Source organism: Hemitrygon akajei, chromosome 6 (assembly GCF_048418815.1).
Source record: "Hemitrygon akajei chromosome 6, sHemAka1.3, whole genome shotgun sequence".
Taxonomy (NCBI): Eukaryota; Metazoa; Chordata; class Chondrichthyes; order Myliobatiformes; family Dasyatidae; genus Hemitrygon; species Hemitrygon akajei.
The window spans coordinates 101,533,838-101,550,873 of record NC_133129.1 but is presented as its reverse complement, the minus strand read 5'-3'; the positions used below and the strand labels follow the sequence as shown (position 1 = coordinate 101,550,873).

The 17,036-nt window shown below is 49.0% G+C and overlaps 1 protein-coding gene across 1 annotated transcript in view; it reads left to right on the top strand.

Annotated features, from left to right (window-relative positions):
* LOC140729827 (polyunsaturated fatty acid 5-lipoxygenase-like) overlaps positions 1-17,036 on the top strand; it is a 56,313-nt gene that overhangs the window by 29,115 nt on the left and 10,162 nt on the right. Inside the window, exons 3-9 of the mRNA XM_073050039.1 lie at positions 229-310; positions 1,316-1,438; positions 2,598-2,647; positions 2,867-3,039; positions 10,591-10,731; positions 14,054-14,257; positions 15,110-15,196. Of these exons, the coding sequence (XP_072906140.1) occupies positions 229-310; positions 1,316-1,438; positions 2,598-2,647; positions 2,867-3,039; positions 10,591-10,731; positions 14,054-14,257; positions 15,110-15,196 (860 nt within the window). The remainder of the gene's footprint in view (positions 1-228; positions 311-1,315; positions 1,439-2,597; positions 2,648-2,866; positions 3,040-10,590; positions 10,732-14,053; positions 14,258-15,109; positions 15,197-17,036) is intronic.

The following is a 17,036-nucleotide window of genomic DNA, read 5'->3' as shown; positions in this document are numbered from 1 at the left end:
AGGTTGAAATAAATTGGCAGAATCTGAAAATGCTCAATACATTGGGCAGCATTCTTGGGGAGAGAACATTTCAGGCACCAGGTTGGTTGGGATGACCCACGAAGTTCTAACTGCAGGTCCAGCAACCAACTTTGAGACGGTAGACCAGAGAATGGGAAATTTCTGGAAAGACTTGATGTGATGCTCCGTTATTAGTGTTCCCTGATCTTTGACTCTGTTCTTGGCCAGCCTGGAAACAACATGATTACAATTCGGCCATCCTGAAGGAATATCGGAAAAAGGAAATGCAGAAGAGACAAGACATGTACCAGTGAGTATAAAGCCATCAGTCTCTCGGGAAACAGGTCAAAATCCAGTGGTGTAGAGGAACTGTTATAACAAGGGTCATAGAATACAAGCAGGGTCTCTGTACAACCTCCTTCAAGTGATCACCCTTCCACGATGCCCTCTTTCTGGGCACAGGGTGCACCCGCCTCTGATAAGGAGGGAAAGACTGGCCTTGATGACCAGTGGTCAACGTGTGAACTCTCTGCTGTTACATGGACAGTTCAAGCTTCTGAATAAACGATCATCCCTTTAGAATAGAAATAAGTAGAATTTTTTTCAGCCAGAGAGTGGTGAATCTATCAAATTCATTGCCACAGACGGCTGTGCAAGCCGTGTCATTGGGTACATTTAAAGCGGAGTTTGACAGATTATTGATTAGTTGTGGCATCAAAGTTTGCATGGATAAGGCAAAAATTGGGTTGAAAGAGATAATAAATGAGCCATGACAGAATGGCTGAGCAGACTCGATGGGGCGTATGTCCTAATTCTGCTCCCTATATATTATTGTCTCATGGTGTTATGGAAAGAATCACAGTAGGTCACCGTGGACCATACTGAACCACACTGATCACAATGGAGCACATTGAATCATACAGTTCCAGTGGATCCTACTGCATCACAGTGGGTCAGACTGGACCATGTTGGACCATACTGAACCTCCATCAATCATAATGGACCACTGTGAAACACACAGCTGAACAATCTCTCCAATGCCAATTTCCTCAGTTTCTTTCCTCGTAGTCTATACATTCCCATGAACTCCTCACAGCTTCTACATCCCACCAACGTAGAGACAGGGTGGGTGTTGCGGGGGACTTACAGTGGCCAGTCTCAGATCAACGACCCATTGTCAGATGTACACTGTGACTAGGCTGTATTGTACCTGAACTGGTGGTGCAGACGGTGACTGTAAACATCAAATTGAACATTGTTCGTATTTCCAATTACTTCCACGAAGAGTTTGAGGAATTTTTACCTTGTGTTTTAGTTGGAGAACTTTTCCAAAAGGAATTCCAAGAAGCATTAACTGTGCAAAGAGCAGTGACTTACCGAGAGACGCAGTGATGCCATTCGGCAGGAAGGTCCGCACCTTCCTTAACATAGATGCTGCGTAAGTATTGGAACAGAATGGGCCAATGTTCAAACCCACTAAGTCTTTGTTTGGGTTGTGTGGTAAATGGGTGCCTGCAGTTTGCCCAGAGTTAGAGTCATACAGTACAGAAGCAGGCCCTTTGCCCCAACTTATCCGTGCCAACCAAGACGTCTACCACAGTTCGTGCTATTTCTCAGATTTTGGCCCATATCCCTCCAAACTTTTTCTATCCATGTACCTATCCAACTGCCTCATAAACATTGTAATTGTCCCTAGTTCAACTGCCTCCTCTGGCCACATACGGGCCACCCTCTGTTTGTTAAAATGGATCTTCAGATCTTTTCCCTCTTGCCATATACCTGTGCCTTCTAGTGTTAGACTCCCTAACCTGGGGAGGGACTGTGACCATCCAGCATATCTGCACCCCAACCTCCTACACTCTCCTGTGTCAGATTGTGCCTGACGATCACACTGGTAAGTGAGTTACTTGACCTTTCTGAGTCTCTGAACAGGAACAGGGAACATTTATCTCCCCGTCCTCACCCGAATGATGTTGATTTTTGATGGTTCAACTTCCCAGTTATCCCACTTTCCTCTTCATTCACTACCCTCTGGTTATAGCACAGCCCTATGTCAACCAGGATATCAGTATCTGCTCCCTGTTCTTCTCTTAATGTCACCCCTCAGCCTCCTTCACTCCAGGGGAAGGTCGCAACCTTATCACTCAGGCCCTCTAATCCAGACCACACCAATGTGGATACCTTCTGTACCCCTCCAGCTCAATCCCATCCTTTCCGTAGTGTACGGACCGGAAACTGCCCGCAGGACTCCGGTGCAGCCTGACTAACGTTCAGTACAGCTCAAATGGAACCTCCCAACTTTAATGCTCAGTGCCTCAGACAACACTGGCAAGCACGTCGTACACCCTCCACACTATCCTGTCTTCCTGTGTTCCCATTTTTACCAAACCAGGTCCTTGTATCCCGTGTTCAGCAGCAATCCACGGGATCCTGCCATTCACTGAGTATACCCAACCCCGACTTAACTCATGTCTCCACGTTGGAGTAATGATAAAGCAGGGCACAGACTTTGTCCCTTCCTGTGGAATGATGTGAGGTGCCTAATGAGTGTTAGTCCAACAGTCTAGATTCACTGTGATGTGCTTTTGTTGATGCAGCATTGTGGAGCTCGGACTGCAGCCACTGAAGATGTGCCATGAGGTGTGGAGTACGCTGAGTGAATTACAAACCCTCTGAGGTCAACAGAGATCCAGTGTCAGGTGAGTTCACCAGTTGCTTCATTGTCACTGTCAGCATCAGGGAGGTTCCTGTAATAAACAGAGATGTTTAGCTGGCAATCTACTTCCAATAGGAAGGGTCTGGTGCAAGAAGATTATGACCCAGCTGTGACAGATGTGATCAACAGTGTGTCTCCTCTGTTCCCTAGAATATGTGAAGAAACATTGGAAAGAAGACAGATTCTTTGGCTATCAGTACCTGAATGGATCAAACCCTGTTCTCATCGAACAATGCAGCGAGATCCCAGCAAAGTTCCCCGTTACGGATGAAATGGTCGCCCCCATCCTGGCGAAAGGCACCACCCTCCAGCAGGAGGTCCAGGTCAGACTCTGGGTTGCAGAGTGTGGGAAGCAGGAATGATACAGAGACATGAGATATGGTAGTGTTGGGGCATTACAGAAGGAGGAGTGATGTAGAGTCCCAGACCATCTCACACCATCTCACACCTTGCCGCACTGTCCCACAGTGAAACACACATGATCCTCCACTACCTGCACCGTCCCACACCCAAGTGCACCATGGGAGACTTTAATTTCCCAAATATTGTGTGGGAAAATCCAGTGACGAATGGATTACTGGAAAGTGAATTAATTGTGTTGTTGAATGATTGTTTTTTGACCCAGTGTGCTAATACAGCAACAAGACAGAAGGTCTGTCTAGATTTCATATTCTGTAACAATCAAGATAGAAGTTTGAGTAAGGAAGTCGTTCAGCCTTTAGGAGCAAGTGACCATAACATTCTAAGTAAAAAACTTTGTAGTTGGATAGCTCAGGGGCATGAATGGTTACTTAGAGAGCCAGACTTTAGATGTTTCAGAAAGGACAGGGAGGGAGGCAAAAGAGGTGGGGTATGGCACTGCTGATCAGAGATAGTGTCTTGGCTGCAGAAAAGGAGGAAGACATGGAGGGATTGTCTACAGAGTCTCTGTGGGTGCAAGTTTGGAACAGGAAGGGTCAATAACACTACTGGGGGTTTTTTACAGACCATCAGTAGTAAGAGGGACACAAGGAGCAGATAGGGAGACAGATTCTGGGAAGGTGTAATATTAGCAGGGATGTTGTGGTGGGAGATTTTAATTTCCCAAATATGATTGGCATCTCCCTACAGCAAGGGGTTTAGATGGAGTGGAGTTAGTTAGGTGTATTCAGGAAGTTTTCCTGACACAATATGTCGATAAGTCTACAGGAGGAGAGGCTGTACTTTACTTATTTTACTTTATTACTTTATTGTCACCAAACAATTGATACTAGAGCTTACAATCATCACAGTGATATTTGATTCTGCGCTTCGCATCAATAGTGAACAAATAAAAATTTAAATTATAAATCATAAATAAAACCGAGAGGCAGGTCCGAGATTTTATGAACGTACAGCCCTGATCAGGGTCAGGATCCATTCAGCAGTCTTCTCACAGTTGGAAAGAAGCTGTTCCCAAATCTGGTACTTGATCAGGTATTGGGAAATGAACCTGGTCAGGTGTCAGATCTCTCAATGGGAGAGCACTTTGGAGATAGTGATCACAATTCTATCTCCTTTCCCACAGCACTGGAGTGGGATAGGAACAGATAAGTTAAGAAAGTGTTTAATTGGAGTAAGGGGAAATATAAGGTTATCAGGCAGGATCTTGGAAGCATAAATTGGGAACAGATATTCTCAGGGAAACGTATGGCAGAGATGTGGCAAATGTTGAGGGGATACTTGCATGGAGTTCTGCATAGGTACATTCCAATGCAATATGGAAAGGATGGTAGGGTACAGGAACCGTGGTGTAAAAAGGTTGTTGAATATCTAGTCAAGAAGAAAAGAAAAGGTTATTAAGGGTCCAAAAAACTAGGCAATGATAGAGATTTTGAGGCTGAAAGGCTAGCAGGAAGGAGCTTAAGAATGAAATTAGGAGTTTCAGAAGGGGCCATGAGAAGGCATTGGCAGACAGTATTCAGGAGAACTCCAAGGAATTCTACAAGTATGAGAAGAGCAAGAGGATAAGACGTGAGGGAATAGGACTAATCAAGTGTGACGGTGGAAAAACGTGTATGGAACTGGAGGAGATAGCAGGGGTACCTAATGAATGCTTTACTTAAGTACTCACTACAGAAAAGGATCTTGGCAAATGTAAGGATGACTTACAGCAGACCGAAAAGCTTGAGCATATAGATATTAAGAAATAGGATGTTCTGGAGATTTTGGAAAACATCAAGTTGGATAAGTCACTGGGACTGGACGAGATGTACCCCAGGCTAATGTGGAAGGCAAGGGAGGTGATTGCTGAGTCTCTGGCGATGATCTTTGCATCATCAATGGGGACGGGAGAGGTTGTGGAGGATTGGAGGGTTGTGGATGTTGTTCCATTATTCAAGAAAGGGAGTAGAGATAGAGGAAATTATAGACTAGTGAGTCTTTCTTCAGTTGATGTAAGTTGATGGAAAAGATCCTGAGAGGCAGGATTTGTGAACATTTGGAGAGGCATAATATGATTAGGAATAGTCAGCATGGCTTTGTCAAAGTCATACAAGCCTGTTTGAATTTTTTCAGGATGTGACTAAACACATTGATGAAGGTAAAACCATAGATGTCGTATATATGGATTTCAGCAAGGCATTTGATAAGGTACTCCATGCAAGGCTTATTGAGAAAGTAAGGAGGCATTGAATCCACAGTGACATTGCTTTGTAGATCCAGAATTGACTTGCCCACAGAAGGCAAAGAGTGGTTGTAGAAGGGTCATATTCTGATTGGAGGTCAGTGACCAGTGGTGTGCCCCAAGGATCTGTTCTGGGACCCTTAATCTTCGTGATTTTTATAAATGACCTAGATAAGGAAGTGGAGGGATGAGTTAGTAAATTTGCTGATGACACGAATGTCGGGGGTATTGTGGAGGGTTGTCAGAGGTTACAGTGCAATATCGATAGGATGTAAAGCTGGGCTGAGAAGTGGCAGATGGAGTTCAACCCAGGTAAGTGTGAGGTGGTTTATTTTGGTAGGTCAAATATGATGGCAGAATATAGTATTAATGGTAAGACTCTTTGCAGTGTGGAGGATCAGAGGGATCTTGGTTACAAGTCCATAGGACACTCAAAGATGCTGCGTAGGTTGACTCTGTGGTTAAGAACGCATACGGTGCATTGGCCTTCATCAATCATGGGATTGAGTTTAGGAGCCGAGAGGTAATGTTGTAGCTATATAGGACCTTGGTCAGACCCCACTTGGAGTACTGTGCTCAGTTCTGGTTGCCTCACTACAGGAAGGATGTGGAAACCATATAAAGGGTGCAGAGGAGATTTACAAAGATGTTTCCTGGATTGGGGAGCATGCGTTATGAGAATAAGTTGACTAATCTTAATCTTTTCTCCTGGGAGCAACAAAGGATGAGAGGTGACCTGATAGAGGTGTATAAGATGACGAGACATTGATCGTGTGGATAGTCAGAGGCCTTTTCCCAGGGCTGAAATGGCTGACATGAGAGGGTGTGGTGACCCACTTCCCAGCGCATTCGAACCGGCTCACAAAGTGGCGCGCACCGGCATAGAGGCCGGTCCCAAAGAGGGTGCCAAGTCTGCTTCACCAGCAAGGGGAAAAGCCCGCGCGCCGGACGGGACTGTGAATACGTGCCCCCTACAGTATTCCCGCCCAGGGAGGGCGGGATCAGGAAGGCTTTAAAGCGAGGCCGCAAAGTTTGAATAAATCTCTTTTGCAACTGCAGCTCACCGACTACGTGTGGTTACTTCAGCGCTGCGTGTAGCACACCGCTACAGCTGGTGACCCCGACGGCCCAAATGATATTTGGGCCGAAGATGAACGACGCCGCATCTGTTCATGCAATTTCGTTAAAACTGCCAAGCTTCTGGACGCTGCGACCTCACCTACGGTTCCAGCAAGCAGAAGCCCAATTCCACATTCGGCAGATAACCTCGGATGCCACACGTTACTACTACATGGTGCGCTCCCTCGACCAGGAGACAGCGGCCCAGGTTGAGGAGTTCATACAGTCTCCCCCAGAGGATGGCAAATACACAGAATTCAAAGCCCTGCTCATAAGGACTTTCGGACTCTCACAGCGCGAACGAGCTGCCCGCTTACTGCACCTGGATGGTTTGGGAGACAAGCCGCCGTCGGCTTTGATGAACGAGATGCTCTCCCTGGCGGGAGGACACAAGCCCTGCCTCATGTTTGAGCAGGCATTCCTGGAGCAGCTGCCCGAGGACATTCACCTGCTGCTGTCCGTCGCGGATTTCAGCGACCCCCGGAAGGTGGCGGCCCGGGCGGAAGTGCTGTGGAAAGCCAAGAAGGAGAGTGGGGCGTCCATCGCACAGATCACCAGGCCACGCTCCCAGCAGCAAACCAGACCAGGCCCGGCCACAGAGCCCGCTAACCCCAGGGGGAGGGGTGAGGAGACCAATGAACAATGGTGTTTCTACCACCAGCGTGGGGCGCAGAAGCCCGCCGCTGTAGCCCGCCCTGCAAGTTCCCGGGAAACACCAGGGCCAGCCGCCACTGATGGCTACGGCGGCTGGCCATCGGGATAGCTTCCTGTATGTGTGGGACAAGCAGTCGGGACGCCGCTTTTTGGTCGACACCGGAGCCGAGATCAGCATCTTACCTCCGACGAGTTACGACACCCGCAACAGGGCACCGGGTCCCACCCTGAGGGCCGCGAACGGCAGCACAGTAAGGACCTATGGCACTCGTACGGTGCAGCTACAGTTCAGCTCCGGCCAGTTCACGTGGGACTTCACTCTGGCCGCCGTAGCCCAACCGCTCCTGGGAGCGGATTTTTTGCGAGCGCACAGCCTACTGGTCGACCTGCCCAGGAAGAGACTGGTTCACGCCGAGACCTTTCAAACGTTCTCCCTGGGAGAAGCCCAGTTGCCGGCCCCACACCTGGACTCCATCACGATGTCCGACAACGACTTCACCTGGTGGATTTCCCATCGGTTCTGGCACCGCAGTTCACGGCAGCCATGCCCAGACACGGCGTACAGCACCACATCCCGACACAGGGACCACCCCTCCACCCCTGTGCTCGAAGGCTTCCCCCGGATAAGCTCCGACTGCCAAAGGAGGAGTTCAAGAGGGTGGAGGAATTGGGGATCATATGGCGGTCCGACAGCCCATGGGCCTCCCCCCTGCACATGGTGCCCAAAGCGACAGGGGGCTGGAGACCATGCGGCGACTACCACAGGCTGAACGAGGCTACAACACCAGACCGCTACCCTGTGCCGCACATTCAGAACTTTGCAGCAAACCTGCACGGCGCACGGATCTTCTCCAAGGTAGACCTCGTCCGAGGATACCATCAAATCCTGATGCATCCTGACGACATCCCCAAAACAGCACTCATCACCCCGTTCGGCCTTTTCGAGTTCCTCTGCATGCCGTTCGGCCTAAAGAATGCAGCAAGGACGTTTCAGCGGTTAATGGACGCGGTGGGATGCGACCTGGACTTCGCTTTCATCTATTTGGACGACATCCTCATAGCCAGCAGCAGTCGTCAGGAGCATCTGTCCCACCTCCGTCAACTCTACGCCCAACTGAGTGAATATGGCCTGACAATCAACCCGGCCAAATGCCAGTTCGGGCTCGACACCATCGACTTCCTGGGCCACAGGATTACTAAAGATGGGGCAACCCCTCTGCCCGCCAAGGTAGACGCAGTCCGCCATTTACCCCGACCCGACACAATCAAAGGCCTTCAAGAATTCGTGGGTATGGTAAATTTCTACCACCGCTTCCTCCCTTCAGCTGCCCGAATCATATGCCCCCTGTTCGCCCTGATGTCCGGTAAGGTCAAGGACATTACCTGGGACGAGGAGTCCGCCACCGCTTTCATTAAAACCAAAGAAGCCTTGGCAAACGCCACGATGCTAGTGCACCCCAGAATGGACGTCCCTACCGCCCTCACAGTGGACGCATCCAACACGGCAGTTGGTGGAGTGCTGGAACAACTCATCGAGGGTCACTGGCAACCCCTGGTGTTTTTCAGCAAACACCTGCGACCACCCGAGCTCAAATACAGTGCTTTCGACTGGGAACTGTTGGCGCTATACCTGGCAATCCGGCATTTCAGGTACTTCTTAGAAGGAAGGCCCTTCACCGCGTTCACGGACCACAAACCACTTACCTTCGCGTTCACGAAGGCATCCGACCCCTGGTCGTCCCGCCAGCAGCGACATCTGTCCTTCATCTCCGAATACACGAAGGATGTCCGGCATGTCTCGGGAAAGGACAATGTCTTGGCAGATGCCCTCTTCCGCCCTAACATCCAGGCCCTGTCCCAGGGGGTAGACTATGAAGCGCTGGCGGAGGCGCAGCAGGCAGACGAGGAGATCCCTAGTTACAGGACTGCAGTCTCTGGTTTGCAGCTCCAGGACCTCCCCGTAGGCCCAGGTGAGAGGACCCTACTCTGTGACGTCACCACCGGCCAACCCTGTCCCGTCGTCCCGGCTGCGGCGCGTTTTCGACTCCATTCACAACTTAGCACACCCCTCCATCAGGTCAACCATCCGGATGGTCTCCAGCAGGTTCATTTGGCACAGACTCCGCAAGCAGGTCAGTGAATGGACCAAGACGTGCATACACTGCCAAACAGCCAAGGTGCAGCGGCACACCAAAGCTCTGCTGCAGCAGTTCCACCCCACCCGCCGGCGTTTCAACCACATTCATGTGGATATCGTGGGCCCCCTGCCAGTGTCGCGAGGAGCGCGGCACCTCCTGACTATCGTGGACCGATTCACAAGATGGCCAGAGGCGATCCCGCTCACGGACACCACCTCTGAATCTTGCGCCCAGGCACTGATTGCCACCTGGGTATCTCGCTTTGGGGTACCGGCCCACATTACCTCCGACAGAGGCGCCCAGTTCACCTCCAGCCTGTGGTCAGCTATGGCCAGCCTTTTGGGGACACAGCTGCACCACACCACTGCCTACCACCCACAGTCGAACGGACTAGTGGAGCGTTTCCACCGTCACCTAAAGTCGGCTCTCGTGGCCCGCCTCAAAGGGCCGAACTGGGTGGACGAGCTTCCCTGGGTCCTGCTCGGAATCCGCACGGCGCCCAAAGACGATCTGCACGCCTCGTCGGCCGAGTTGGTGTATGGCGCACCCCTGGTCGTCCCAGGGGAGTTCATACCAGCCCCAAGGGGGCAAGAGGAAGAACCCGCAGCAGTCCTGGGCAGACTACGTGAGAGGCTCGGTAACCTGGCCCCTATACCCACTTCGCAGCATGGGCAGAACCCGACCTGCGTACCCAAAGACCTGCGAAACTGTAAGTTCGTTTTTGTATGACGGGGCGGACATCGGGCACCACTACAGCAGCCCTACGAGGGGCAGTCAGAACATAACGGGTCCACATTCGTACTGAACATTGAGGGGAAAGAGGAGGTTTTCACGGTGGACCGACTCAAACCGGTCCATTTGGACGTGGCGCAGCCGGTCGAGATTCCGGCACCGCAGCACAGAGGCAGACCTCCCAGAGTCCGACCCAGACTGTGGACATTGGGGGGTGTATCGCTGGTTCTGGGGGGGTGGTTTATGTGGCGAAAATAGAGTGTTATTGGTAGCTCTAGGTAATTTCTATAGTAATGACATGTTCGGCACAGCTTTGTGGGCCGAAGGGCCTGCATTGTGTTGTAGGCTTTCTAGGTTTCTATGTTTCGATAACAAATAAACTAGCCAAGTTTTGCAGATGACACAAAATTACGGGGGTGAGCTGATAACATTCAGACAGCAGAATCAATGCAGTTAGATCTGAACAAAATCCAGTTATGCCTTCCTCTGAAGGACTTTGAGAATTAGACAGGGAGTGTCAAGGATACCTCCTCTTGTAAGATTCCTTTACACAGACACTGAAGCGACCGTTCCTCGTTCTCTTCCAGAATGGCAATATCTTCATCGTTGACTACGTGTTACTGAATGGAATTGCAGCCAACACAAAGCCAAATCAGCAATACCTCGAAGCACCGATGTGTCTCTTGTACCTGAATCCAAGAAATGAATTAGTTCCCATTGCAATCCAGGTATGGACTCTAATCCTCCTCTTCCCTTTCCCTCTGCAACTCTCCTTTTCTCATTCTCCCTTCTCCACCTCTTTCCCTCACACGCTACTCGCCATTCATCTCCCACCACCCTCAACCTCCATCTCCCTCCCTCTCCCTCACCCCCGTCTTGCATACACCCCTCATCATGCACATACCCCAACTATCACCTGCCCCCATCTATCAACCCATGTCCATCACCCACCCATCTATCACATCCCCTGTCTGTCACATCCTCCAGTTATCACCTTTTCCCCCAACTATGACACCCCACCACGTCTATCACCCTCCCCCATCTATCAGCACCCCCTGTCTGTCACCCTTCTGTGTCTCACACCCTATCTCTCGCCCACCCCATCCCTCACACAACCCCAGTCTCTGATCCCCACTCATCAGTCTTTCACACAACTCTCGTCTCTCACACCCCACCATCTTTCACAGTATGTCTCACCTCTTATAGCCCCCACCCACCCTGTCACTCTCCCATGTCTCTCACTCCCAACTTCTCTCATCCCCATTTCTCACCCCTCCCAGGTCTTACAAACCCCACCCCATCAACACTACTTCTCCTCCTACAGAAGCCACTCCAGTTTCCCAGCAGGTAGTTTGCAGAAAGCTTGATGACCCTCGGCCCTCCCAATCACTAGAGCCTCCTGTCGTAGGATCTCCAAACTGGACCTTCTGAGCAATTCTGTGTTCCCTACTTGGCTGAAGCATTCAGTCTTACTCGCTGCAGTTTCCAGCCCTGATGTCTGTCTTTCCTTCCTCACGGCCCACCCCATCATGTTACTGGAAGCTGCACAGCAAATCTTTCAGTGAAGGGAATTATTGCTGCTAGAAAGTTTTAATAGGAGTCACCCACTCCCATCAGCTCGATCAAATGCCCTACTGAGCCAATCCCTTCTGCCCACAAGATATTCCTATCTCTCCATTTCCTGCACCTCCATATGCCTATCCAAGAGCCTCAGACTCCTCTGTCATACTTAACCCCACCACCACCCCTCACAGTGTATTCCAGGTGACCACCAGTCTTTAAAAATATTGAACCGCAATTCCCCTTTGAACTTAAACTCTCTCATCTTAAATGCATGCCTTCTTGGATTGAACATTTCAACCCTGGTGGAAAGATACCATCTGTCTTAAAAATCAACGCATCTCAGAAACTTATAAGCCTCTGTCGGGCCTTCCCTCAACCCCACCGCTGCTTAGGAAACAATTTAAATTTGCCCAGCCTCTCCTTACGGTGCATGCGCTCTAAGACAGGCAGCATCACTGTAAATCTCTACTGTGCCCTCTCCAAAGCCTCTAATCGGTGAAGGGAAAAGGCAAGGCTATATGGGAGGGGAGAGACAGATTGATCTCGGAGTAGGTTAATGGATTAGCAGAATATTGTGGGCCAAAGGGCCAGTAGTGTGTTCCAGAGCTCCATGTTCTATGTACTCTGATGTATCTAGAATTTTATAAAGCTTTCAAAGATTTGTTTTATCTGTCAAGTGTACATCGAAACATACAGAGAAATGCATCTTTTTGCGTTAAATCAAATCAGTGAGGATTGTGCTGGGCAGGCCGCAGTTGTTGTCATCATAGTATGTCCACTACTCAATAGCCCTGACCGTACATCTTTGGAAATGCGTCTTTGAAACGTGGGAGGAAAGCAAAGCACCTGGAGGATACACACACGGTCATGGGGTGAACATACAAACTCCTTCTAGACAACGACGGTGATCGAACCCTAATCAGTGAAAGCTGGTGTTGTGAGTGATTGTGCTACACTACCAACCTGCAACGTAACTTTCTGACTCATGAACTCAGTATCTCGACTAATAAAGGCAAGCATGCCTTCTGAGATCTTTACCACCCGAACAACCTGTGCAGCCACTTTCAGAGAGTTATGGATCTGGACTCCAAAGCCCCTCTGTACAACACTCGTATTAACATTGTGCTGGCTCTTCACATTTGAGCTAGCAAAGTGCAATACTCCACATTAGCTCGGGTTAAACTCTATCCGCCTTTTCTCCACACATCTCTACAAGTGATCTATATGCTGCTGTATTCTTTGCCAGTCTTACACACTATTTACAACACACCAATCTTCAGATCATCTGCAAACCTAATCACCTACCAACATATTCATCCAGATCACTTATAAACATTCAAACAGCAGAGGTCCCTGCATGGATCCCTGCAAAGCACCACTATTCACAGAGTTCCAGTCATTGCAAGTCCGATCAATCACTACGCTCTGTCTTCTGTGGACAAGCCAGTTTTGAATCCAAATAGTCAAGTCACTGTGGATACCATGACTCTTAATCTTCTGGATGAGCCTTTCCTGAGGAACCTTGTCAAAGGCCTGACTAAAATCCACGTAGACAATCTTCATCACACTCCACCTTCATCACCCACCCTCGTCACCTTGTCAAAAATCCAATCAAGGTAGTAAGACACAACTCGTCCTGCACAAAGCCAAGCTGACTGTCCCAAATTAGGCCACACTTTTCCAATTGCTGGCACATCCAAGCCCTAAGAATTCTCTGCAATAACTTCCCCACCACTGATGTGAGATTTCCTCTAGAGGGGTATATAGTTTCCAGGATTATCTCTGGTTACCTTATAAAATATAGGAACAACCTTAGCTACTGACCAGTCCAACAGTATCTTGCCTGTGGCCAGAGAGGACACCAAGGTGACACATGGATAAAAGGAAAACGGAGGGCTATGTGTGAGGGAAGCATTAGATTGATCTTAGTCAAGGTGTAGAGGTCAACACCACTTCATGGGCCAAGGCACACGGTACTGCCATACCAGAGACACGTGGTGCATGCAGCAGGAATATTCCATGTTCTGAGCTCTTGATCAAGGCTCCAGCATTCTCAGCTCTTTCCTCTCAATAATCTGGGGTATAACTCATCAGACTCTGGGACCTAGCCACTGTAATGTTCTTTAGACTGTATTTCCTCATGATAACTGGCCCTTTGAGTGTAAAATTCTCTCCCTCCATCTTTTCGGGAGGGACCACCTCAACATAGTTCATAACTCTGCAGTGTGGGACATGAGGTTCTCAATCACCTGGGATTCACCACCACCCTGGGTAGCTGTTAACAACAGATGCAGGAAATCAGGCACAATACAACAAACTGCCGAAAGGACTCAGCAGGTCAGGTGGCATCTATTGAGAATCTCTTGTGTTTCTGATCTGTGTACATTGCTCTGTTAACGGAGGGATTCAGTTGGCCCTGTCCCTCAATTTTCTTCAAAATCCTTTCGGCTCACAGCAAATATCATCTGTAAATTGTGTGTTTGACAGCTCAAACAGGAGCCGGGTCCAGAGAACCCCATCTTCCTTCCGACGGACAGCAAATACGACTGGCTGCTGGCCAAGGTCTGGGTTCGTCACGCTGATACACAGGTCCACCAGCTCGTCTCACACCTGCTGAACACTCATCTGTTTGCCGAAGTCTTCTGCATCGCCACCCTCCTGAAGCTTCCGAGCGCACACCCGATCTTTAAGGTATTTTCAGATGGTCTATTGTACTGAACAGGGGAGCCTTTCCAGTGACAGAAGCATTGCCGGGATTCGCCAGAGTTCGATCTCCTCCGCGTATAGAGGTGTCCACGGTGATTTCTGTTGTGTGTGGAGATTAGAATGTGCAAGAAGAACCGGCCGACCGTGGCAGATGTCTGACGAATCCCATTTGCTTGTCCAGTCCATGTCCCTCCATCTCCTGCCTGTCTGAAGGCTTCGCAAAGACCTGTGTTGTATCTGCCTCCACCACCACCCCAGCCAGCGCATTCCAGATACCCACCATTCGTTGTTTGAAAACCTGCCTGGCAAATGTTACTTTTGCCTTCCCCCTCTCACCTTAAATCAATGCTCATTAGTATTTCACATCTTATCTCCGGGAAAATTGTGTGTGTGTGTGTGTGTGTGTGTGTGTGTGTGTGTGTGTGTGTGTGTGTGTGTGTGTGTGTGTGTGTGTGTGTGTGTGTGTGTGTGTGTGTGTGTGTGTGTGTGTGTGTGTGTGTGTGTGTGTGTGTGTGTGTGTGTGTGTGTGTGTGTGTGTGTGTGTGTGTGTGTGTGTGTGTGTGTTTTTGCCTTCTGCTTTAACGAAAGCTGGTGATGCACCTCAGAGACGAGCAATGGAAACACGCGTGTGAGACGTTCCATCAGTGACAAGGATGAGCTGAAGATCTTGCTCACATCCCGTTAACTAATGTACACCGTAGCCACTTACTTAAAGTGTTTGAATTATGGGGCAGACTTGCCGCCTCTCAATGTGCAGCAGAAATGGCCGATGACATTGCTTGTGTCTTTATCTTGGGTAAAGTTACTCAAAATGTGCTCAAACCTTTAATATTACAGCTTCTGATGCCTCACCTGAAATTCACTTTACACATCAACACCGAAGCAAGAGGTCTCCTGATCTCAGAGGGTGGGATCTTTGATCAGGTGAGCATCTTATTTCAATACTTTTTTTAATTGAAAGAGTTTTTTTGTAACTTCCACACCAGGACTACCAGACTCAAAGGTAATTACCTTCCTCAAGTAGTGAAGCTGACTGACGTCACCAACCACTAACCCACCCCTCCACAACCCCACCATCACTACCTCTGCCACTGTGGTTCCACAGTGAGCGTCCAGTAATCCAAGAGTCTGGAGGCTGATGTACTGGACTGTCAGTCACCTTATGTACAGACACTCCTGTGCCCAGCATCACTCTGCGGACATGCAATCAATCGGTGTACTGTACATAAGCTATCTTATATATTTATATTTATTGTGTGCTTTTATTATTGTGTTCTTTATCTCATTGCATGTTTTTGTCCTGCATTGGATCTGGAGTAACAATCATTTCATTCTCATTTACACTTGAGTCTTGGAAATGACATTAAACAATTTTGAATCTTGAGGGTTCAAAGTCACATAGTCGCGCACCACAGAAACAGGCCATTCGGCCCACCACGACCATACTGACACACACTAATTCCCTTGGCCAGGACTTTGTCTGTAGTCTTTTATCACTGACCCGAGAGCTTGTCCTGATATTTCTTAAACACTGTGATCACCTTCGCCTCTGGCACTGTGTTCCTGATTCCAACATCCTTCCAGGTTAAAAACAATGTTCCTTGCAACCCCGTAACCATTTCACCCCTGAAGTTAATACTTGTCCCTGGGTCTTAGACGCAATAACCACCGAGAAAAATTCACCCAGTCGATCTCTTCCCTCAAACCTCTCCATGGCCTGCCTCGGCCTCCTCCACTCCGAGGAAAACGGATCCACAACTCTTGTCTCTCCTCATAACTCAATCCCTCCATTCCAGGCTACGTCCTGGGTAATCCCTCAGCTTCCTCTTCCATTCAGTGTACTGAGCTGACCAGAACTCCACACGATCCACCATCTGTGTTTGCACCTCCCTGCTCCTGTGTTCATGTGTTCTGTCTAATGAAAACAAGTTTCCCATCTGCCTTCACCACCAGTCTATCTACGTGTGCTTCCACCTTCCACATTCCTGACAAGTGTTCCACCACCACCCTCCCCCCCCGATCCTTGGCCCTCCTGTGCAACCACATACCAACAGCCCCACATTATCATGTTGTGTCTACCCATGAGCTACCAAGACTGAACTCTGTTTGATTTTACCCTACCCGGTCACACTCTGACCTTCACCATCCTGTTGTCATGACAACATCACCACCATCAGTTCTGTCCCGTGTAACCTGTGAGCTTATTGAACTTCCCAAATTCCCATTCAAGTTCTCCGACAACTCTGATTCATAGTGTGAGCTCACATCAGCAAAGTGACCATGTTGGGGTCCTGGATTGTGGCAGTAGTGTAGGTGACTCTGGTTGGGATTACCAGGTTTGTGAATATGGGGAGGACTGAGTCCAGATCTGGGATCTGGAGTGCTCGTGTGCTTCCAGCTCCCTTTAATCTCACTGGCTGACTGGGAAAACTTACGCCACTGTATTACATGTTCAGAAATCCCAGCGACATCCTTGTAAATGTTGTCTGTGCTCTTTCAACCTTATTTAGATCTTTCCTGTAGGTAGGCAACCAAATCTGCACACAATACTCCAAATTAGGCCTGCACAACATCTTATATGACTTCATCATAACACCCAATCTCCAAAACTCAGTACTTTGATTGATGAAGGCCAATGTGCCAAAAGCTTTCTTTATGGCCTTATCTACTTGTGACACCACTTTCAATGAATAATAGACCTATAGTGGCAGATCCCTTTGTTCTGCCACACTCCTCAGTGCCCGACCGTTCACTGTGTCAGCCC